General features: G+C 34.6%; 1 protein-coding gene across 6 annotated transcripts in view; it reads left to right on the top strand.

Moving 5' to 3' along the window:
* The window catches only part of DYNC2H1 (dynein cytoplasmic 2 heavy chain 1), a 191,192-nt gene that overhangs the window by 44,677 nt on the left and 121,813 nt on the right, over positions 1-24,702 (top strand). For 4 of the 6 annotated variants that reach the window (XM_068930370.1, XM_068930373.1, XM_068930375.1 and 1 more), the window contains 20 exons: positions 541-708; positions 844-968; positions 1,479-1,577; positions 2,155-2,403; positions 3,191-3,299; positions 4,389-4,502; positions 5,353-5,495; positions 7,707-7,788; positions 8,137-8,291; positions 10,181-10,318; positions 11,833-11,946; positions 13,230-13,390; positions 13,555-13,678; positions 14,421-14,542; positions 15,247-15,333; positions 16,612-16,738; positions 18,583-18,724; positions 19,260-19,369; positions 21,491-21,589; positions 23,017-23,140. In XM_068930370.1, the coding sequence (XP_068786471.1) occupies positions 541-708; positions 844-968; positions 1,479-1,577; positions 2,155-2,403; positions 3,191-3,299; positions 4,389-4,502; positions 5,353-5,495; positions 7,707-7,788; positions 8,137-8,291; positions 10,181-10,318; positions 11,833-11,946; positions 13,230-13,390; positions 13,555-13,678; positions 14,421-14,542; positions 15,247-15,333; positions 16,612-16,738; positions 18,583-18,724; positions 19,260-19,369; positions 21,491-21,589; positions 23,017-23,140 (2,592 nt within the window). The remainder of the gene's footprint in view (positions 1-540; positions 709-843; positions 969-1,478; positions 1,578-2,154; positions 2,404-3,190; positions 3,300-4,388; positions 4,503-5,352; positions 5,496-7,706; positions 7,789-8,136; positions 8,292-10,180; positions 10,319-11,832; positions 11,947-13,229; positions 13,391-13,554; positions 13,679-14,420; positions 14,543-15,246; positions 15,334-16,611; positions 16,739-18,582; positions 18,725-19,259; positions 19,370-21,490; positions 21,590-23,016; positions 23,141-24,702) is intronic. The other 2 variants (XM_068930371.1, XM_068930372.1) reach the window with 2 other exon arrangements.

Raw genomic sequence — 24,702 nt, 5'->3', positions numbered from 1 at the left:
TGAACAATACAGCATGTCATTTACTCCTTGCTGAAATTCTTCTCGCTTTGCTGCTTCTTATTTCTGAGAGGAATGTTGAGGTTTTATGTACTTTAGAGGCCTTTTATAATAGACACTAACTGGAGGATGTATTATTACTGTACTATTTATTATCAGTCTTTCTCGTGCTCCTTTAAGAGAGTCTCCCGTTTGTTTGTTTGTTTGTTTGTTTGTTTGTTTTTATTACCAGGTATTTTGTCATTGTTTATTTTAATTCTGTGTGCACTGCCTTGTTCCTTTGCAATAGAATGCTGGCACGAAACTGGAGAGCTTGTTTTAATAATGTCTTTAATTTCATCTTCTAATGATGCATTCAAATGTTCTTAAAAATCATTTCATAACGTTTACTATTTTCTCTTATCTCTTCCATACTGATGCTCTTCTGGTGGTATGTAATCTCACTTTTTCATTTTTGATCTCAAATTTTGGAATGGAAAATTTGAGAAACGTCGAATTTATTATAAAAATATAAATTTAAATCTCTCTATAAAAATTTTGTAGGATCATCAACACAAACTGTAGACTATGTATTGGAAATTGTTGCTTATGAAGCACATCGTTTGTTCCGTGACAAAATTGTTGGCATAAAAGAACTCTCTGTGTTTGATAACGTCTTAATGAAAGTATTTCAAGGTGACTGGGGCTCAGATGTTCTGGACAATATGGCAGGTAAATCATTTAAGACGTATTACGTAAACTTGAAATATTTGAGAAGGAGCTGTCTAATCAGATCAATCTGATAAAATCAGTACTATATATAAGTTGAGGACCCAAGCTTCTAAATGTTTCCTTTTATTTTCACAGATATCTTCTATGTAACTTGGGGAACTTATCACGAGGCATTCATTGGTCCAGGACAGGCACTACCACCACATGGGAGGCCACTTGGCAGGCTAAACTCAACAGACCTGAAAGATATTATTAAAAAAGTGAGCCAAGATTAAGGAATATGTACAAATACAACTTTTAATTTCAAAAATATACAGCAACAATTCAAAGACATTTTTCGCAGGAAGTAACATGCAGACACCAGGTGTAGGGTAGAGTTTGCTACTTGATTGAAGATTCATCTCTTGTGTTTCGTCAAATGAAAGAAAGTCTGTGATGCTATGTGGCATGCAGGAAGAAGTGTCATGTAGCAAGTTTGCTTTAATGGAAGGGCCTAAGTCTCATTTGCTGGTGACTTACTGCAGTCTGATGGACAACATTTTGAGAAACACTGATATGTATTTCTATTTATACATTGTTTTGACTGTCTAAATGTTTTATGAAATATTTGCTTTATAAATTAGTAATTTCTTAAAGTAATTTCTGTTTAAATAGATACAGATGGATAGCTTGGAGATTTGTCAGGCTTTTAAACAGCAAAGTACAATAAATGAAACTGAGGAAGAAATGCAAGCATATTAACTCTCTACTAATCTCATCTGATTTTTCAGATGAGAGATCTGAGGTCATCTGCCATTTATTGGTTAAGTTTGATGGGCTGCTCTTGCAGATGGGAAACTCATTCCTCTCTCCTTAATTCCACGGTTGCGGTCAGTAGACTATATGAGCGATGAAGATGTTCAGTAGCCTCAGTAATCGGAGAGTTTCTTTTTTCTTTAACTGCACAATTGTGATGCACTTCAAAGCTGAGGTTTAGTTAAGTACAGTGAGGCCAGAATTTAATCTTGGGATCCGATATTATGTGTTTGGCTAGGAAATCCCATAATCTGAAACTATGCAGGCATGAGTAGCCTCAAAGTGTTCCAAGTTATGACAGTATTAATCTGTAATCAAAGCCACAGATCAGATGTCATTCCAGTCTTATATTTACTTTTAACTAATTGAGTGGTAGGTTCCTATTTCAATATATCAAAGAATTCTAGGGTGACCTGGTGCTGAGGATGTTGTACAATTCCCTTACTAAAATAATGTGCTCTGTTCATTGTTGGCTAAGGTCAAGCAAGGTATCTAAATTCTATCATATAAATAAATTATTTGTAAAGAATGCTAGCTTTGTCTCTTAGGGTTTCAAACCTTTCATTTGTAGACTTTTAAATGTTAGATGTTTTCATATCTTGTTGCTTATATTTATGAATGAATAAATTTCTTTATTTCTTTTTTTAATAGGGTATTACCCATTATGGGCGAGACAAAAAAGAGATTGAGATTTTACTGTTCCAAGAAGTCATCAATTATATATCCAGAGTGGACAGAGTGCTAAGTTTTCCTGGAGGGTCGCTCCTTTTGGCAGGACGGAGTGGTGTAGGTCGTCGAACAGTTACATCTTTAGTTAGTCATATGCATGGAGCTGTTCTGATTACTCCCAAAATTTCCAGAGGGTATGAGCTGAAGCAATTCAAAAATGATCTTAAACATGTAAGTTACTCATTGTCTTTCATTTTGTTGTTTTGTAGGCTTGTGCTAAAAAAAACTGGTTATGAGAACTTTGCAGGACCCAAAAAAGGTATTGTATGTAGGAGCATAATGCAAATGGTCTAAATGAAAAGACAGATTTTTTTAAACGTTATCAGTGCTCAGATGTGCATACTGTTCTCTGTAGTAAGTGCCCCAAACTCTCTTTTTTTGAATCCCTGAACCCTTGTTCTGAGTGTTGTGCACTTTATAAAAACAAAGCCCATGTGAATTTGAAAGGTGTTTTTTTTTTTTTTTTGGGGGGGGGGGGGGGGAGGAGGGTATGTATTTTCATATTCTGTCCCTAATAGAGTCTACCTGGTATAGTAGCTGCCTCAAGTATAATTTCAATGATTTATGAAAGTGTACACATTATTTAGAAAAGTAATGGAAATTTTGAATCAAGAGTCGCCAGTGCTTTCAGAACAGCTGAAGAAAATTCCAGAGCTAAGCCCGTACAAAAGGATGATGCAATTGTTTAACTGTTCCACATCTGGAACATTAGTATACTCCAGGAAAGAGTCTGCTTTAATTATTTTTTCATTACCAAGCTATGCATCCAGGTAGAGTGTCCTTTGTATTTGATACATCAGATAAGTGAGGTAATCTTTTGTAGATGTATAAGCATAACAACTTAGATGCTGCAAGAAGAATATACATGTAATATATGATCATGGAGAGATTATCATTCTCTTAAGAAACAGTACCCTTAATCCATATACTGAGATTAAAATATTTTACCTGCTTCTAGGTGATGGAGCTTGCTGGCATTGAAGCACAACAAGTGGTATTACTGCTTGAGGACTACCAGTTTGTTCACTCCACGTTCCTTGAGATGATCAACAGTTTACTATCTTCCGGTCAGACGAGTGCAAAAAGATTATGGTGTTATTTTTACTACACAGAGTTAGTTCAGTGGGGCAGAATTAGATGATGTTTCTAACTTTATGTCCATACTAGAAATAGTCAAGCCAGAGGGATTAATTAGCTTTCTGTGATGTTGTAGCTAGAATGTTTCCTGTACATGAAACAACTCAGCTATCCTTCAGCCTACCCTATGGTAGGGTTGCTTTCAAATCCTCAAATTTGCGAATGAAGTAACTTATTTTAAAAGTCTTTTAAAGTACTGTAATAGCAAAATGATTATATAGTCAGATCTACAACGTCCTTTTTTTAATTAAGAATGGGTAATGCCGCCTTTGTTAAAATTTAGAGGTGTCCCACTGTTTCACTATATGATGCAGATTGGAATCCTATAGTTAAGCTGGCACCAACAGATTCCTCTTTTCCAAAAGTAAGAAGATAATAGTAACAAAAAAAAAAAGTGATTTTATTTCTGTATCTAGCTTTCTTGCTTGAACAGAGAGATCGTTGGAAGGACTGAATCTAACTTACTAAATGCTTTTTGAACAGGCTGTATTTTTTGTTCTGTGAATCTCCTTTGCTTGCCTTGTCTCTCTATCCCCCTCTGAAAACAAAAGAAAAAAAGATAAAAGCCCTACAATTTTTGTTTTGCAGTTTTCAGTCTGGTATGGTGGGTCAATCACAGTTAAAATTAATTTAGGATGAAGCATTCATTGGAAGACAATAGTAGTTTAGAAGTTGGCTCACAGGAGCATTGGATGTTCCTGCCTTACAGGTGCAAATCCAAGTCTTCTTACAGGACCAGATTTTTGTCATTCAATGCTAAACCCCTATGCCTGAGTCTCAGACCTGAGAGGACCTAGATAACCACTCTGCTTCGTTTTTTCTATTTTCGGATGCATAACGAAGTCTGTTTGGGTGTGTTTTGTATGCAGTGTTGGATCACTTTTGGGTAGGTTTGACTGAGCTGTTGAAAGTATGGAGGTAAATACTGCCACACTGAAATTCACTAAACTGACTGCTCAAAGGAATTTTAAGAATTCTAGTGTATTTGATCTGACATTTTAAATTCATTCTTCAAATAGGAGAAGTTCCTGGACTGTATAAAATAGAAGAACTGGAACCCTTGCTATCTCCTTTGAAGGATCAAGCTTCACAAGATGGGTTTACAGGGCCTATTTTCAACTATTTCACATACAGTATGTGATCAGAATTATATAATTTTTAAGTTCTTAATTACAGAGGATACAAAAGTGGTATAATAACAAATAATTGCTAAGGGTGACCCCTGTTTTGGGTACATTTTTAACTTTCAGGAAGTTATTAAAAAACAGGAGGGAATGAGTGCAGTGTGATATTTAAGGGAATACAACCCTCAGCTTAGAAATTGCTCTTTTATCTGAACGTTTGTATCCATATTCTGCAAAGCTGTTACAAATTCTGCCCTTGCAAGTCATTTCGAAGGAAGGAACATGCGTCTCCGTTCTTTTCTGCTTTGTTTAGATTGCATATCTAATAACAGTCTCCCTCTATTTGTCAGTTAAGTTCAGGAAAAATGATTATGCCTACAAAGCACTTTGTATTTTGAGATGTCATAAGAAAGTTTATGTTTGCAGAGAGGTTTTCTAATTATTTGTGCTTCTTTCTTGGACCAATAGGAAGATAAAATAGTTCAGAAATAAGTAGAAGAATGTGACTGAAACAGAAAATAGCGGCCATATTCAAGGGCCCAGGAATTACTTCTAATTGTCTCTAAACTGTTTAGAAAGTAAACAAGTGGTAACCGTTAGAGTACTGCCAGGTCTTATAAAGAAAAAAGACACTGTGATATACACAGTGACAGTACATAACATTCAATTGATTTCTTTCTAAAGTTACATTTACAAACATTGCTGCCATAGTGTGTAGTCCAATAGTCTCTTTTCTCAGAAGTTGTTTTATGATGAGTATTTGAATGACAGTCAGTAAAATTATTGGTATTTGCAATAAGTCTATTGTGTAGTCAAATTGCTATGTACTAAATAGTTTAATATGTTGCATTTCCTTTAGGGATCCAACAGAATCTGCATGTTGTCTTAATCATGGATTCTACCAATTTAAATTTCACAATAAATTGTGAAAGTAATCCAGCACTGTACAAGAAATGTCAGGTCTTGTGGATGGAAAGCTGGTCTGAAAACAGTATGAAAAAGGTAAATAAAGAAAGCAGCAGAAGGAAAGTAGTGAACATCAGTAGCTTCATTTTGTGAATGCCATCTTTCTACATTCGCATACTTTTCAGCTAAAGCAGGGGTAAAGTCAGTGTTTGAAGAAAGCTCTTTAATAATTTTAGAAGGTGTATTTGTTTATATACTCTGCTGATATTTTGTAAAAATTCCATTAATCAAAACCTGTATTATCATTTGTTTAAAAGAAGACCTCTATCTCATTGAGCTCTGATGAAGAAAAAAGTTTCTAAGTTAGTGAAGGAACAATTGTCACTATGTTTCTTTAGTTAATTTATGCAGTGTTATAAAGATAATAAATTCTATAGAACAGTTAAGCACCGTTATTTCACCAGTTATGGTGTATTTCATTTTCTTTGTGGGCTGAGTTGAACAGAGTGCTCACTGCTTCGAGGAAATGCAGGATTTAAACACAAAAAGTGTTCAGATAGACTGTAAGCAAACTGATTTGGTCAACCAGCCTATGCTGGTGGTATGCCCTATTAGTGTACATGACAGCTAGTTTAAAACTAGGTTTATCATGTGTATGCTGTATGCTAATGCTTTTAAACCTTATGTTATTCTTCAATCTTTGTAAAGTGTTTTGCTTGCTGGAATAGTGGCATTGTGTTCTTTTTAGGATCAAAATCTACTTACTTCAGGATGTTCACAGTGTAGGTTTGAGGGAGATATATAGTACTTTTATATGTTAGGAGGTTGACAGATCTCGTCCCCTGTTGAAGGCAAGGGTGCCACAGGTCTGTGCCCCAAGGTCCAACCAGTAGCAAGGCTTAGCATGTATTCCCAGTAGGCACACACACAAATACATGTATACGATACACGTTACACACACACAAGTGTATGTGTATATATATATATATATATATATATATATATATTTTTATACACATATTGCCAGCCCCAAAGAACAACACAGGCAGAGACGCTTGACACTCGGACAAGCACAAACAGTACCAGTGACCTCATCTTGTTCTCCTCTTCAACTGATCAGAATGAAAGTCAGTTAATGGGAAATATGTACAAGTGTACATATATACAATGTCTATATTCCTCTAATGAGCCTCATACCATTTAGGCAGTAGCCCCCTCAGTGTGTAAAGTAAACTGGCCTCTCCAGTTTACTCCTTGTGATGGGTTTCACACCTGGATCATGGCGTGATGGCTCTCCTGTGACAGTCCTGGGAGCAGCTGGAGCATGGTGTCTCTTTCTCTAACCGGGTTATTGAGATTCCCCTGCCTACAATTGTGCCTCTGTTCTACTTCCTGTGTGTGGAGATGAGCCTTTTACAGGTTGGTCACTTTTAAGGTGTTTTCACTCTCAAGGAGGTTTTGAAACAGGTGCAACTTCTTTCCTAGATCATGAATAAAGTCTTTCATAACTTCTTGTAAAAGGAAAATACATTATAAGGGACTGTTTTTTAACTTAACGCTCATGTTTTAAATTTGTGCATCTCTCTGCCTCCCTCTATGATCAGGAGTGACAAACGAACTCTAATCCTCCAAAATATTCCTGAAAAAGCATAGTAAATTTTAAAATACCTGTGCTAAATGTCGGGTTTTACTGAAAGCTGATTTTGGTAAAAGTGTTTCAACCAACCCACAGTCAAAAAATGTTTTTCAGAACATTACTTTCACTTTACTTCACACATGAAATTTTTTTTCATGTGGAGACTGGGCAATGACTCAGTGTTTGTCATTTCGTCATGCGACCAAATCTTTGAATATGCACTCGCTAATTTTTAGCACCATATAGTTGATAACATAAGAAGGTAAGCCCACTCTCCATCTTAGACCATGAAAAAAACCTTAAAGACTTAGAATTAAGATTTATTTAATTCTGATGTTTTTTCTACAATAGCTTTGCTTAAGATTGTCTGATTTCCTGTTGAGTTGTTCACTTTGTTACTTATTTGGCATTTGTGTTATTTTAAGAGTCCTCTGGGAATTAGATGCTCCATCTTACAGCCAGTAAGGCTGCTCTGCTTGAGAGAACAGGCAATCATCAGTTACAGAGAATGGAGGAATTGATCTTTTCAATACAATAACTATTCTGTAAATCCCTTATTCTGAATAAAGTTATCATTTTCAGTCTTTTCAGATTAGCAACTAAATTTTTTTTTAATCTTAAAATTTCTTTGTACATATCTTTGGTATAAGAGAATCATATTTACTTTTTAGATACCTGAAATGCTTTTGAATGATTCGGATGAACAGGAAAAGACTGGGAAGGCACATAAGGAACTTAAGAAAAAACATTCAGGTAGTACTTTCATGGAGCAAATTAGTATGATTGTTCTTTAGTTAGTATTACTTATTATTAAACACACTATTTCAGTGCTGTGTTGGGCATGGATGATAGCATAAGTACTCTGAGTAAGTTTTGCAAGCAGTTTCATAGACTTTGGCATTGTTCACTTGGGAACGTTAGTCTGGAAAGTGCGTGCTGGGTCATCAAGCCCAATGTCTTCTGTCATAAGCCACTGCTGCATGTATTCAGTTTTATAAACTGATTATTCATTTCTCAAAAAAAATATTGTGTTGCTCTTAGTTATTTTATGTGAGATAAGTATGATTATATTATTTTTTGTCTATCAAATATGTTATACAGGTGATTCTGATTTTCTGAAGTCATTTTTGACAATCCATGAATCATGTAAAACGTATGGAGCAACCCCCAGCAGGTACATGACGTTTCTTCGAACGTATAGTACCATCAATAGCAGTAAAAGAAGAGAGCTGATAAAAAGGCAGAACCACTTGCAGGTATGTATTTAAAACATTTTTAACATAGAGCTTTCCAAAATACTTTCACCTTTCGGAATGCCTTGTGCATTAGGAGTGGTAACTAGTAGCATGGTTGTGTGGGCTTTCCTGTGTCTGCGTATACTCATGCTGCGGTTTCAGGAGAGGAATACCTTGAGTCTTAATGCACATCTTTGTTCATATGCCTTGTAGAGTGAAGGATGGTTCCTTTTTTCATTAACTTTTTCTCATATATATCAGAATGGGTATGCTTTTTTGATAGTAATTGCAAGTACTTTGAATTTTTACAGCCATTTGTAGTGGAATTGTATTGCAGTCAACCCATCATCTTTACTTCAATTTGGCTTCTGCTCCTCTGCTTGCATAATTTTCCCCCTGTAACTCCATAATCCATCCCTTTATTTTTATCTGTACTACAAGTTCCTTCTTTGTGTGATTCTTGCATCTGTCTAGTTCAACATGCTGTTCTTTTTGGCCTCATGGTGCTCTTCTGTAGCTTTGGCCAAGAGTCTCTTTTCTGTAACTTACCCTCACTTTATATTTTTGAGTCTATTTCAAACTCCTTTTTCACACATCAGAACTTTATGCAACTATAGATCAAATACACTTCATCTCACAGACATACATCACTACCTGTTATTCCTGTCCTATATTTATAACTTGCTTATTTTTGAAACTCACTTGTATCTTTCCATCAATACATCCTTGGATTTTTTTTTTTCATAACATATTTCTAGAAAAATCTATACGATCCTTTAGGCATGTAACTTCCCTCTTTTCCCTTGCTTTTCAGCTCCTCTTCCCAGTGACCCCTGCTGCTGTTCTGAAAACCCACTTGCCAAATTGTAATTGTTCTTAAAGAAAAGAGCTATCAGGAGAAGCGTCTGTCAAAAGCATATCACTTCCTTGCCTTGTGCTGTATGCTTTTTTTATTCTGCCTGCTAATATTTTTCCATCCCTGTTTTAAGCAATTTGCGAAGATTTAAGTTTGTAATGGTAGAAATTGTCTTTTAGTTATTTGGAAAATAACTGCAACTGGAGTGTGATTTGTTTGTGGCAAACACTCTTGTCCTTGTTTGCTTATTTAATTAAATAGAAGTAGTCATTTGCATGAAAATTAGAGACATCTATCCTAGAGCAAACATTTTCCAGTTAATATTCTTTTCAAATAGATTTTGAAATAATTTTATCATCTGGTTATCATGAAGCAAATTATTTAGAAAGTCTTGATAAAGAAATTTGTTAATCTAAAATTTATTTGAGGATTTAGATTATATACATCTGTGTTCCTTAGAGAATGTACAGATGTGGAGAATAGGGTAGTCTAGTTTGTTTCAGTTTGTTTAATTTTTGTAGATTTGCTTTTAAAGGGAAAATAATATAGAGAGTTAATATCAGTTAACTCAATTGAAATGCTATACCATTTACTCTTCTTTTAAAAATGTATTATTTGAGGATTTAGTTTTCAGCTTTTTGATACAGTAAAAGACCTTACGCTTACACATTTAGGAGCATCAAATTTCCTTTTTGAGTTAAATAGTATTAAGAAAATGTCGTAAATAATATTGAGAAAACATGGAACATAAGTTTCATGCGAAGTCAAAGAAGACAATTGAACTATCAGTAAAGTCTGCTGAGATTTCAATTGAAATGATCAGAAAGTGAATCATAGGGAGTCAGAACTTGGATGGCAAGTGTGAGAGACAATGGGATGCTTGTGACTCGGAGTTTACAGCAGCGGGCTTGGAATTTGCATTCTGTTTTATAATGAAAAATGAAAAATATTAGTCTATGTGACCTTTAGTCTCTGCATACTGCTTGTAACGAACGTTTGTTTAAGTGTGTTTACAATTTCCTGCCAAGCAATTAACTCTTACGAACTTCTATAGGCAGGTGTTTCAAAGCTGAATGAAGCTAAAGCCCTGGTGGATGAATTGAACAGAAAAGCTGGAGAACAAAGCGTATTACTTAAAACTAAGCAGGATGAGGCTGATGCTGCCCTCCAGGAAATTACAGTATCTATGCAGGTGTTGTATATGGTCACATCAGAAGTGAAAAAAATAAATCTTTTTCTATTTTTGGTCTCCATAACTGTGGGTTTGTTTGTTTGTTTGTTTGTTTGTTTTAAGAAAAGTTACCAAAGGAATTGCCAGGAATGAGTGCTGGGGCTTGAAAAAATTTGCAACAGGGCAAGGAGGATTAGATGATTTAAATCATATTTGAATTGATTGAGTAGGAAGAGATCAGTATCACTTTTGCACCTGAGTAATATTTACTACTGTAGATTACACTGGACGGTTTCTTAGAACTTTATACATGCAAGCTGATCCATTCTGTAATATCTCTTACAAATAAGAACTTCCAAGAAGATATTGATGAAGTGCGGTATTTTAACTAATAAATCTTACAAAGTAATTTTGTGGATCTATTAGAAAGTACTTATTTCCTGATATTTAGTCCTTTGAGATCAGTATCAAACAAGGGTAGGTAATATCTTAATCCTTATAACTCCTTGAACTTTTATCCTTCAGCTCAGAGGTAGACCTGTTTTTGAAGAAGTAAATTTATTCAATAGTATTTTCTCATTTAAGTAAAAGAATTGTGTGGAAAGTGCATGTCTAAATTGATACTTCCAGAAATCATACATATAGGTTAAGCCATAATGAATCTGCTCTCATTGCATTGCATTTATTTTGTCATTGGCTTAATCTAATCAACTCAAACAAGCATAAATGAAGAAGCTCAAAGGCAAAAACATTTTCTGTATGCAGTAGATGCCTGCTCTCTCAAAACCCTTGATTTACAGTTCTGTTAAAGTGCATCACTTCCCATTTTTATAAATTTGCTTACTATTTTTAGCTATTTTTTATACTTTTATATGTTGTCCATCTTCTTAGTGTACATGTATTTGAATAATAGAAAAAGTGATTGGTTTGGTAGATTGACTGCTGCACTGTATGCACTGCTGGCCTCAGAGAATTTTTATGCCATTTCCCCTGATACGTGTTTAAGTCTGTGTTTGCTGTTGTCCAATAGAGTTACATGTTGCACAGAGAGCAGATATTGCATTGTAGGACAAAATCAAAGTGTAGGCCATAAACAATGAAGCATGATGACCCAGCGATATTAAAAAAAGTGTTTATAGAATTCTGATTATTTAGGTTTGCAGAACATGTAAATGCCCTCTAACGTTCTAATGTCACTTCAAATGTTACGGTTTATGTAAGTCATAGGAACATGAAAAGTAGAGGTATAAATCTTGTCCATGGTACAGTAAAGAAAGGGAAGGAGACATGGTAAAAGCAACACATGCTTAAGTTCCATCTAATTTAGTCACATAAATGTACACTTAAACCCAGAGTGCTTATGTATTTTTCTTAATTAACCTATTGTCAAGTATTTTCAAATATTTAAGTGTGACTGGTCCTGTGCAAGTTATATTATGATTAAGACTAAAAGAAATAAGAGAAGTAAAAGAATAGAATTTGTCTAAGTTTGAAAACTAAAGAATCTTACTCAAGATAATCTCTCTCTCTTATAGAGTGCTAGTGAGCAGAAAACAGAAATGGAAAAAATAAAACAACGGATAGCAGAAGAGGCTGCAGAAATAGAAGAAAGAAAAAGAAAAATTGAAGATGAACTTAAAGAGGTTCAGGTAAGAACTAATAAGGAAAAGTAATCTTTTACAGTCTGATTTTATTTCACTGACTCAAGTTCTGCCACGCAAAACGATTCTGTGGATTTATCCTCTTAATTCTAAAATTTTACACTCAATTATTTAGATATTAAAAATCTTCGTGTATTAGAAAGCAGTTTATTCTAATTGCCATATTTAGCTTATCTTTTCGCCATTCAAATTTATCTTCTATTTATCTTAATTATACTAAGATTTTTCAGACCAAATCTTACCTTCAGTTACTACTTCCATGCTGGGACAGTCTACAGCTGAGATCTGTCGTTTTCACTAAAGTCTTCTTTAGACAAACTGTATCGCTTCTCCTTGGAGAAGCTGGTAATATCACAGGGCTTGGCATTATCACCTTAAGTGGAATAGTTCAGTGACCAATATTTTTCTATAACGTCTTAGGACTGGAAGTTATGTATATTAACGGCACTATAGCAGGCTGCTTGTTTAAAAAAACCTTGCAGCGTTAAGCATCTTTTTGGGGGGAAGGTGTGTGCCTTCAGTCATGGGCATTCATCCTCTACTGTTCATCCCATCCATTTTGAAATTATCCTAAAGAATAAGGAAAAATACAGCAGCTTGTTTTTTTTCTTTTCCTTTTGAATATCGTGGGTACCCAGGAATCATATCCTTGTATTGGGAGTGACTTAGAAATACAGGATTAGGGTCAGTCCCTTGGTCTTTCATGCATGTGCAAGGTATGCCCCATCTATAACCTTCTATAGAATAGTATAAGATGGGATTGTATGACCTTCTTTGCTTTCTCATCATTTTGTTGCTTTGTCAGTGAAGGTGAAGGCTGTCTGGATTTCAACCTTCTGTTTAGCTGCCTACAAAAAAGCAAGCTTTTTGTGGCCGGTACTTCTAAGTATGTTTGCAGAGATAGGCATGCCACTAAAGGGTAATTAACATCCTTATTAAAACATAACGTTGTTACAGTGAAGTTTTTAGCAGTGAAAAAGTAAATATGATCAATACTAATGTCTATATAACATTTGTGAATTAAAGTGCTGAATTAAAAGTTAGAGAATGTCAGGATGATACTATGCTGTGATATATGGAAATATATCACCAATAAATAGATGACAATTTTTTTAACAACCTGTGTTTACATAGATACGTATTGAAGGTGGTTGGTTAGGTAATAAAATATTTGACACAAAAAAGAACAGGAAATAGTATGAGCACTGAGAAGTCAATTATTCAGTTTCTTGAATCCTCATTTTTTTTTTAATACATTTTTATATTTTAAGCCACTGGTTAATGAAGCTAAACTAGCTGTTGGAAATATAAAGCCAGAGTCTTTATCAGAAATCCGGTCATTACGGATGCCCCCTGACATAATCAGAGACATACTAGAAGGAGTTTTACGGCTGATGGGAATTTTTGATACATCATGGGTGAGCATGAAGAGGTGAGGATTTTACTTAAGCTTTGAAGTAAGGCAGCAATTAACAACATGAAATGCTTTCTGTTATATGCAGTAATAATGTGTCTGCAGAATGCTTTAGTTTCATAGAGAAATAACATCTTTACTATTTACTTCTTCTTTGCTTAACTATTTAATACCTTTTACAGTTTCTTGGCCAAAAGAGGAGTGAGAGAAGACATAGCAACCTTTGATGCCCGTCACATTCCAAAAGAAATACGAGAGAGTGTTGAAGAACTTCTTTCCAAGAACAGAACATCTTTTGATCCAAAGGTAGTCACTATATATAATGCAAAAAATGAGGGAAAAAAAAGTATCTGATTTACAAACATAATTTTTATAATGGACTTAAATTAGAGAAAAACAATGATGAATCCTACTTACAAAGGAAAAATCTTTGTCAATAAAAAGAGAGAAAAATGTAGCAGAGGCTACTCTGTTGCATACTACCTCTAACAGTAAGGAATTGTTGGAAGTTGGGGAGGGATGGGATGAGATGAATCATTAGGCAGTAAAGTTCTCAAGAGATCTTGTGTCTCTGGTATATATCAGAACTCAGGTCAAAGTGTTGTAGCTAGCTCCCTGTGGCCTCCTTGTAGCAGTCAGAGTCTTCAACTTTACATTTAATTGAAAAAAGATAATTAAATTGATCGATATTTGAGACCTAATTTGGCAGTACCTACTAAAAGAAATCCTAAAATACTCGTTCCTTATTTTTACAGGGAAGGTGGTAATTCCCTGAAGGAGAACACTGACAGATTTTGGAATCATTTAGAAATTTATGACTTCAGTGAAGCTCCATAGTTGTAAAGATACCCATTATTTTCTTTACATAGATTGGTGGCCTACAATAAAATCTCTTTGTAATAGTTTAAAAGGTCTATTCTGTAGAGGAACTGACTAATCTGCATATCTGTGTTGGTAACTGATGAATCTTTGCAATTGTTTTTTTCTATATTTGTCTCAATTGTATTTTACTTAGAGGACTTATTTGTAACTGATTCTGATTTTTCAGAACGCTAAACGAGCCAGTGCTGCAGCCGCTCCATTAGCCTCTTGGGTGAATGCCAATGTCCAGTATTCCCATGTCCTAGAACGAATACAACCTTTGGAAAAGGAAAAGGCTGGCTTGGAAGCGTAAGCTAGAGACCATTGCAAAATAAATGTCCTTATTCCAACAGTGGTGGTTTAGACTAAGGCCAACGAGGAGGAATTCAAGTTTCTTAAAAATATAAGAAATCCCAAACCATTCCTGGCCCACAGGTGGTGGAACGTTCATGCAAGGACACAAAGTGTGCAATATATATTTTTTTTACCCTGGAAGCTGTGCTTTGTATATTTGTTGGCCAAGCACAAGTTACCAGTCTCACTTGAAATGTGTGTGGGAGAAATGAGTATCTTAAATATGTTTAAAACGTATCTTGTCAGAGAAACCCATGCTCTTCTTTTTTTCAGATGTACCAAGTGTAGTCAGCTTGTTCTTAGAATCGTAAAGACATGAAATAATCTTCTCATCAACCATAAATTGAAGGATCTATACTGATTGTCTTGTGAGGTCGTAAAGTTCTGTAATGGAGGAATTTAGAGAATCCCTGATTTTTAAGAATACATTTGAATGTGGTGTTTGGTGTGCATTTTCAAAGCTATTTTTTGTGATTATAAACTTTTGCAAAGTCAAAATTTTTAAAAATGAAAGATGATTTTTTTTTGTTGTTGTAATCATAGAAAAGAACTGTCTCTGGGCTCTCTCTGTGTATTAGTTTTTCTGTTACACTTACGTTTTTCTCCCTTTGTGTTCTTAGTCTTAAAATAAACATAATTTTTTTTTTTTTTTTTTTTAGCAATCTCAAGAAAACCGAAGACAGAAAACAGAATTTAGAAGATCTTCTCAACTCTGTTGGTCAAAAAGTGTCAGAACTGAAAGATAAGTATGTTGATTTTGTTTATTTCAAGATGTAAATCAAAACATTGATGATTTTACAATTTGAATACTCTGAGATTTTTCTGACCAAATGTAGCTCTCTACACTGCGGATATATACGTTAGAAGTAGCCACATTAGGCTGTCTACATAATCAGTGGATATAAATACTTTTAGAATGCAGTTCATCTCATAGGTCAGACGAATTGCTCCTTTAAAGTTCCTGCTTCTCACTGCAGACTATGCTGGCAACTTTAAGTGTAGACACTGCAGACATAAAAAAGTAGTGTGAATCCCACCCTTCATATCTCTAAGCGGACTTTAGTATCTTGCTAGGACTTTGGAAATTTTCCTGTACAAGACTTCTGTTAGTCGCAGCATGAAGAAAGACTGTTCTTTTTCTTTTAGGTTGGTCTACTTTTCTGACGGTTAGCTAGTTAGCTATCGTCATTTCTTTCAATATCTCATCGAGTATTGGCACACAGTGGTGTAAAAATTGCTATGGTGAACTTTTTTATATTTTTTCCAAATTCAATTTAATCCAAACCTTTTAGTTTGATTCTTCTATTTGGGTACTTTAAGTGTAATCAGTACAACCTGACGTGCACGTTATTAAAAGTAATGTTTTGTAGTCCACAAAAGTGGAAAATTCTTGTTATTTAGATAATGTATGGTGATGTCTCTGAAAACCTAGATACTGTGTCTGTTTACAGTTAGATATATTAAATTTAAAAGCTAGATTATTAAACCCAATAATTTAATTATGCATTAAACATTATAAAAGAATACCAAAACACTGCTTATTGACTGGTGCGTGTTCTTATTTCATAGTAATTTACAAAATAGAGTACTGTGCATTGAATTGGGCTCATATGTAAATTTGTAGTTTTCCCTTTTAAAGCTTTAGTAGTGGCAATTTACCAAAAAGTTACAAATTTGTATTATGGCATTGAGCCTACCATTGTCCTGCCTAGGCACAGAAAAAGGCTTGACATCAACCACTCTCATCACGCTGTTTAAATGAAAGAAGAAATGATTTTCCAGACATTATGTTCTATATTGCAAATGCGTTTTTAAATCTCACCTGTATCTCTAAATGTTGTTAGTGAAAAATTTAAGGTACTCATCCGCCAAAGAAGCGTAAAGTATAAAAGGGAATTGTAGTAGCTGTGTTCTTTGTTAACAGTTAGGGAGGAGTTCATGACAAGTACACTTAGACTGCCCTGAAAACTCTTCATCAGTTTGGTAGTTCTTGACAGCAGTTGCAAACAGTAATTATTTTACAGGTTCCAGTGCAGAACAACAGAAGCAGCAAAACTTGAAGCAGAACTTAGTAAAGCTCAGAAAACATTGAAAGCTGCAGAGGTACTAATAAGTCAACTAGACAGGGAACACAAAAGATGGAGCACCCAGGTTAGTGACAATTTTCATTTTAATACATATTTTAATACATATTATAACTGATATTTTTTAAATGACAGTTTTTTCACTGTTTGTAGATTGTAGGTTATCAGCATTCTGCTGATCTTGTAAGTGTACATTTGTCTGATTACTCATCAGAAATGAACAATTTTCTTCCTACAAGACTGCAAGCTGTCTTACCTGTATCAGATAGATACAGAATATGGAAAAAGTTCATTATTTAGGGTAGAACATTTAATGTTTTTTTGACCATTTTCAATCACAATAATAATGTACTTTTTAAGATGGCTGAACTTTTCAGCATTTGCACTGTCTAACTTGTGACACAGTTATAAGAGACAGGTTTTTAGAAGGCACTGAGCAGTCATTATCTTGGACACCATAAAAGTGATTTATTTTATCTTGGAAATGCAAATACACAGCTATCCAAAATTTTATGTTGCTTTTGAAATCTTCATTTATGTGTTTGCAAATCTTTCTGCCCCTAAATTAGGGAAAGAGAGTACATCTTATTAGCTCAAATAATATTCGGGCAAGCCTTTGGGCACGCAAGCCGTTCCTCGGTTTGAAACAGAACAGGCAAATTTCAAGCTACGTACAAGTTGAAAACAGCTGTCGCTTCCAGAAAGTGATACCTAGCTCTCTTGAGTACCTTGAAAAGGGATAAATCTCCCTGCTGAGAGACGAGTGTCTACTCTCTTCATTGACATCAGAAGAAGCTTAAAGAACTTAGATTAAATGCTTACATTTTGAAGAGTTACGGTTAGATGAATCCTTCTCATAGCGTGTCCAGTTTCATGGAAGGAAATAGATTTTCCTTGCTAGAAGGTATGAGCCTATAGTTGGGAAGCTGCAAGCCTTTTTACAGATACCTCGTCTGCTCTAGGAAGTAGAAATTGGGTATAGTTGGTCCCCAGGTTTAAACACTTCCCAAATGACTTCTCATAGTTTTTTACTCTGGTACATCACCCCTGTCTTGTGAAATTTCAGGATATCGTAATAATGGTACGCTATAGATCAAACTAGCAGATGTATTAGTCAGGTACTGATACCATACTGAGGGCGGCATTTAGCTTAGAGGAGAAAAGCTGAGTTCATCTCACTTCAAAATAAGGAGGAAGTAATAAAATGTTGCTTTTTCTTTAACTGTCAACTTTTAAGTGTAACTTTTTTAGTCATTTTGGTCACAAAAAAAGGTGACACAGAAGTGTGACTTTTTAAAGTCAGTTTAAGGAAAAAAAAATTAAGGAAACTATTTAAGGAAACAAAAAAGTGGCAGTACTTCCAAGCCGGTTATGGCAGTCTTCTATATTATTTTGATATACCCTAAATTTTTCCAAAATATTTGAATATTTCAAAACGGAGGTGATATAGCGGGGGTAAGGTATTCAGAAATATGATAAATACGTTTTATCACGTGAGTCTGCAGCAAATCACATTTTTGAGTAGAATAGATTCATATAGGATTTGGTATCTGCGTAAGTGGTGTTAACTAGCTGGTATTACAGGGTTTCCAATTTCCTATTATACTATTATTTATTCAGATGCTCATAAGTGGCAAACTGAAATCAGATTCATAGATCTTAGTGGCTAAATTCTCAGAAACATCTATCCATGCCTCAGCACAGAGCTAGAAAGAACTTTTCCTACACTTTCATGTCTGTATTACAGTGGGTTAGCTAGGTATAGAAGCCTGAAATGCAGGTTGTATTGTCAGTGACAGGCAAATTCAATTCCAACTTTTTATAACTTCTGAGCAATTTTAACATAGTTTTTGTTGCTGTTGTTTTTGGTTTTTGTAAAACACCTAAACATTACAAGCTTTTGTCTTAAAGGTGTCAGAGATAACGGATGAACTGGCTACATTGCCTAAAAGAGCTCAATTAGCAGCTGCATTTATTACCTATCTTTCTGCTGCTCCAGAAGACCAGAGAAAAGCCAGCTTGGATGAATGGACAAAATCAGCAGACCTTGAAAGTAATTTTTTTTTTTCTTTTTGCATATAGTTCAATATAGCTCAATCAAGTAAGTGGGAAATGCCAGTGAGTTCTAATGAACAGCCTCATTTGTCTTGGTGTTCCCAAATGAAAAGTAACAACATCCACTCTTATTCAAGGAGTAGTTGTACATACGAACAGACTATTTCTTATGTTAGTTCTGTTAATTCTTATAAACTCTTAAGATTTAGCCCCACAATCTTTACTGGAAATAAAAGTTCCTATGAATGAATCTTTCCACATCAGCTCTTGTTAATTTGCCTATGGATTCTGTATGCTTCTGCTTTTTCAGTAATTATTTTTATGCGATATGAGTTAATATCACCATTAAATGTTTTTATAACATCAGCCAATAGCAATAACTTCCAAGCAACAAAATAAAAAAATGTAAGAGAAATATGCAGGTTTGCACTATGTTGGCAGAATCTCTAATGCATTTAAAGTGCTGAAGGCTTAAAAAATATGCGGACTATAAATAGTCACACAAACCTATAAATACATCTTTCATTTGCCAGAGTTTGATGTAAGGCGGTTCCTGTGTACAGAAAGTGAGGAATTAGTCTGGAAAAGTGAAGGTTTACCCTCAGATGACCTTTCAATAGAAAATGCTCTTGTTATTTTGCAGGTAAATTTGTTTCTGTATCTTGTCTTGAAAGTATTTCAGTTTTGACAAATTTCTATAACATATCTTTCTGGACTCCTTCATTTTGTTATTTTGTTAGCACTGCCAAACACATAAATAGAAAAAAATATAGCATTTTTAACGTGCATGACTATATTTCCAGATAAGAGGGACAAAACAGTTTAAGAAAATATGCATTTTTCTATTTTGCTCTTATTCTTTTCTTCCCAAAGTCCTACAAAAGAAACCTGTTATCAGTCTATTCAGACGTAAGATGTGAATAACTGTGGACACTGACATAATCACGACAAGATTATGCGTTATAAATGTGCACTTTGACATGTCATTTCAAGTTCTTTTTTTTCCTGTAAAAATGGAAAATGCTATGTGCAGATACCTTTCTAAATATGTATATTTTATATCTTTAAAGGATCTTCACACTAGCTCTATGGTGGAGGATATAAAATGCCATTCAGTTAATCCCAATAAATGAGTACTTGAGAAAAGAATTTAGTTATAACACTATAGTATATAAATATACATACTATACAATTATACAATTGTAATGTGATATTGTAATTTTGAAGTAGTTGCTATGTTTGTTAGAAAGTAAAGTTTTAATGCCATTCCAAAGTGGAGAATCCACCATTACCCTGGGTAGTTTGTTGGAGTGACTGATGATTCTCACAAATAAGTTATAGCCTTTACGCTAATTTAAATGTATCTTGGTTTACCGTCTTGATATTCTGTCTAGTTATTTCTCTCTTAGTGTGATTTAAGAGTTCTTCAATGCATACTACTTTGTATCCTCCTTACATGATGTAATCAAATCTTCTTTTCATCTTTTTCTTTAGTTAAACAGATTGAGCTCTTGAAAATCTCACTGTGAATGAAAGATTGTTTCCAAGCCCTTCCTCAGCTCAAATCATTCTATTCCTGTATAACTTGCTTAGCATCCTTTTAAAGCCAGAATAGGACATTGTATTTTACCAATGTTATGTACAGTACAGTTCTCAAACTTTTATGCTTATCACCACTTGAAGCCAGGATATATTCCATGATTCTCTGCACTGCTGCTGTTCCAGTTTGAGATCTGTGTAGTCATTCAGTTTGGAACAGAAGACTCAGAATGTAAAAAATAACGTGTTCTTCTATTAGATTGAATCAAAGAATTGCTGAAAATGTGTTTATATCATAAATGCATGTCGGTTGTAGGAGGTCTCTTTTCACTTACCACACTACTGTCATCTTAGTGGACACTGTGTGTGTGGCCTTTATGTCAGTTCTGAGCCCTCACCTGGTTAGTATATCAATTGTTAAAGTCTCAGCATTAAGATTGCTATGTATGTGTGTGTTTGCATTCTTTCAGCATAACATATCCTTATTTAATGTAATAATGTAATAATCTTTACTGAGAACTGTTATGGGAACCATGCATTAATGAAATGAGGTTTTTATTAAAATGGAACCCTGCTTATCTCATCAGTATATATTGTTAATAGGTGATGATATCACCATACAAAATATTATACGTTGTAGTTTTGGGATCTGGATATGTTTCTGATTTTAGTAAAAAAAAAAAAAACTATTTGGATCTATATATGTGTCTGCAAAATATTTATATTATTTATTCTTCCTAAAAGGCGTTGGAGTGCAAAAATGATAAGTACCATACCTTTGCCCACTACAAGAGAAAACTAGAAAAATAATACCTACGTTTCTAAGTTTTAAAGTGATTGTGATTAACAAAAGCTGTAGATTATAGTGGTTTTGTATTTTCCTTTAAAAATAGGAGTCTCCACAGAACTGGCTAACTTTAGTAGGCCAAACACCTAACAATTTAATTTTTTACAAGAAGAAATAGAAAATTTTTTCTGCTACTGTTGTTTGTTGTAATTTTGTTATTAGACTGTATTGTTTCTTTCAACAGTTTTTTTTAAAAGAAAAAGATGTTAAAATGATGAAAACCTTGGTTTGGAGAAACAAAGGAAGAAAGCATTAAATTTTATTCAAAGGAAGAAAGCATTAAATTTTATTCTTAAACAAAAGATTTAATAACCATATATATATTTACTTATATAGTCATATATATATATATATATATATATATATTCTTTTTCCTAGAGTACAGTTTGCCCATTTTTGATAGATCCTTCCTTCAGGGCTACCGAATGGCTGAAGACACATTTGAAAGAATCACGTTTGGAAGTTATTAACCAGCAGGTCCAGTACTTACACTTGATCTTTCTCTTCTGTTCTGCCTGAGCACTTCCTGTTCAAACTCTAGAGAACAGTTTATTAAAGGATGTGATAGCAGTTACCAAAATGTGGTTGTATTCCATGCACCATATAATTTCTCACAGAGTTCTAGATTAAAATGGTTATGCGGGCTCATTCTTTCAGCAATACTGAGATCCTTTTTAACCGTGCGTAAGATCACAAACTTGTATTCAAAATGATCAAGGTCAGTCTGCATTTTGCTTTACTATTTTATTATAAAAGTATGTGCTTATACAGTTCAAAAACTTGATCCCTTATATTTTTGAACATGGTACTCATAATTTGTTGACTCAACAAGGAGGTCAGTGTGTTTAAAACTGGGAGGTCAACATTTAGTGTTACTTCTACAAGTTTACCTCTCTGTGCTTCCCTCTCCAAGACTGTCAATATTTTCTGAGGAGAGGGAGATACTAAAATATTTTTAAATAGGGAGATCTTTCATATTCTCGGTTGTAGTATGAACCACTCCTGTATCTCAGGAGTCTCTATATGCTCTTTCTATGTAATTTTTTCCTGGGATTATATACTGTGTAAATGTTAGGTTGGATTTCAGTCTGAGATTAAGATCCCTAAGATTGTGTACACATAGCTATTTACATGGGTGTTGGAGCCTTGTTTTAGTTGCACACACATAGACAGAGATATCTTGTGTCATTTAAGGTCCCCTAGTGAATCTCACCTGGCCTCAAGCTTTTCCTTCAACAAAATGTAGTCTTTCACAGATCCCTGCCAGCTTTGTGTGGATGTTTTGGATACCCTAGTATGGTACTGGATACCTAAGTTTGGTCAATTGAATGCTCCCCCTGCCAGCCAATTGGCTTGATTGCTTTTTAGGCTCTGCTAATTGAGCTGTCTAGGATACCCGTTGATAACAGTGGGATCTTAAAGACCAAATGCATATTCAGGCATGTACGGATAAACACCTTCATTTAGATGTCTCAGTACCAATAGGTTTTGATTTAGTTTGGACACAGAGCTAACTAGTGACATTTGTGATACACTAATTACCAAAACTTCCAGGTGGGCCTGACAGATATGACATAGGACCTATGGTAGACCTGCACTCTTCTGATGCAGCAGTTGGAGACTAAGCATCTTAAATGGCTTGCCTGTATGTCAGTAGCTCAATAGAGCCCTTAGTATCAAACTTATTTAAATTAAACACTTACTTGTGACTGAAGGCAAAAATGCTTGTAGAAGAACATAAGTATTTATAATACTTAGATTCGTACTCCTGGTATTATGCCTTCCTGTTCATTGCTAAAACCATTCGTGAGCCTCGGTACATTTCTTCACTGTTAAGTCATCAAGCTGTTAATACTTAGAAATAACATGATCAAAGGATTTTATTATTTTTATTTATTACCCAGGACACCAACTTCCTAACTACTCTTGAGCTGGCAGTGAGATTTGGGAAAACACTTATTATACAGGAAGTGGACAGAGTGGAGCCTGTTTTTTATCCGTTGTTAAGAAAAGATCTTGTTGCTGAAGGTAAATGACCAAGATCTTTACAAGTGTTTATTCAAAACATGTGTAGGTTAGATCTATACGCGTCATATAAAACCTAATTCTGCTGAAAACATGAGCGTTACTTAGTTTTCTGCTTTAATACTAACCTGCTGCTAACACTTTAGGGCATGAAATACGCTGGAGATATGGTTTTGTTTGTTAGGGGAGAAATATTGAAAAGCTTTTAAAGATATTTCAAGTTTAATTAAAATGGGATATTTTTATCATCTCTGCACAGTTTAAATTTTAAGTTAATTTCTAGCGGTAATTTCAAACACATGCTTTTTCTTAGGAGCTTGGGCCTTAAATAGACCAGAAATTACAGGACTGACTACGCAATTAGGAATCAGTGTTTTAGGATGGTAGTGCTTCTCTTCCTCTTTCATTTGTCTGAATGCTAAACAAGGCACACAGATGTAGCTCTGAGATTATTTTGGAATGGGAGGATCAACAGATATCAGCACAGTGGTGGAATTCAGTGAAAGAAATCTCCCCTGATGCAATGAAAAGAAGTAAAAACATCTATATATTTTACGATATCTCCATGAAAAGCTGCTTTGGATTCAGTTGTTTTAAAAAGGCTGATGTGAAAACTTGTCAAAAGTTCAGCTAAGATAAATAGTAAGAATATCAGTATCTTGGCATGAATTAGGCTGGCTATTTTGGAATTATATCTAAACAACTGAATGGATGAGGAAAAAAGATACAGTATGTGTCTTTAAGTACTTTCCAAATTATAATAATTAAAATATAATTACTCATGATAATGTAAATATATTTTGCCTCAAACATTAATTACTCAGCATGTAGCACAGCTGGTACATGTAATTTGAAATAGTTCAAGACCCCTTACTGCTGTCGTTTTTTCCAGTAAAATATTGCAGTCTAATAGTGTGTGAGGCAACAGTAAATCTGTAATTTTAAATACATAATAAAAATAAATTCAAACACTCTAGATCATCTTAAATACACTTATCCCCTATACAGGACAGATTTGTATAGTTAAAAAGAGAATTTTAATTCAAATATCAATCATTCTCCCATTATGGTTGTGCTTCTCTCCTTCTCCTCAGTAGAAGAGGAGAGCACTACCAGTTGGTGATTTCAAGGGTCTATAGGAGCCTAGGACATCTTTATTACTATTTAATTCCACTAGCTTCTGCTAGACTTTGGAAAGCAGAGACAGAGTATTACATGCATCTCAACTGATTTTACTGAAGGAATAAAATTAAGAGGTGACGGTATCTGAAGAACTCTGGGGAAAGCAGTTTAAGTTAAATATACTGTTTTATTCACTGGATTTGCTCATAATACCTCAGGTGGCCTCTTTGGTCTGTCAGTGCAAGGTCTATACAAGTCTAACTAGGAAATTGCTTTTTGATAAGGGAGAAGTAGTGGCTGTTTGAGTCTCTTTGGTCACTTCACTTGCAAGCACCCTCTTCTGCTTGCCAAAATGTGGAGGTCATACTGGGGGAACAGGCCTCTATGCATTATTTTGCTTGTGATGGCTGTACATCTTTTCATCACTTGTTAAGAGAAATGTG

The sequence above is a fragment of the Struthio camelus genome, chromosome 1 (genome assembly GCF_040807025.1).
Source record: "Struthio camelus isolate bStrCam1 chromosome 1, bStrCam1.hap1, whole genome shotgun sequence".
Lineage (NCBI taxonomy): Eukaryota > Metazoa > Chordata > Aves > Struthioniformes > Struthionidae > Struthio > Struthio camelus.
This window is presented reverse-complemented; position numbering and strand designations above follow the sequence as displayed.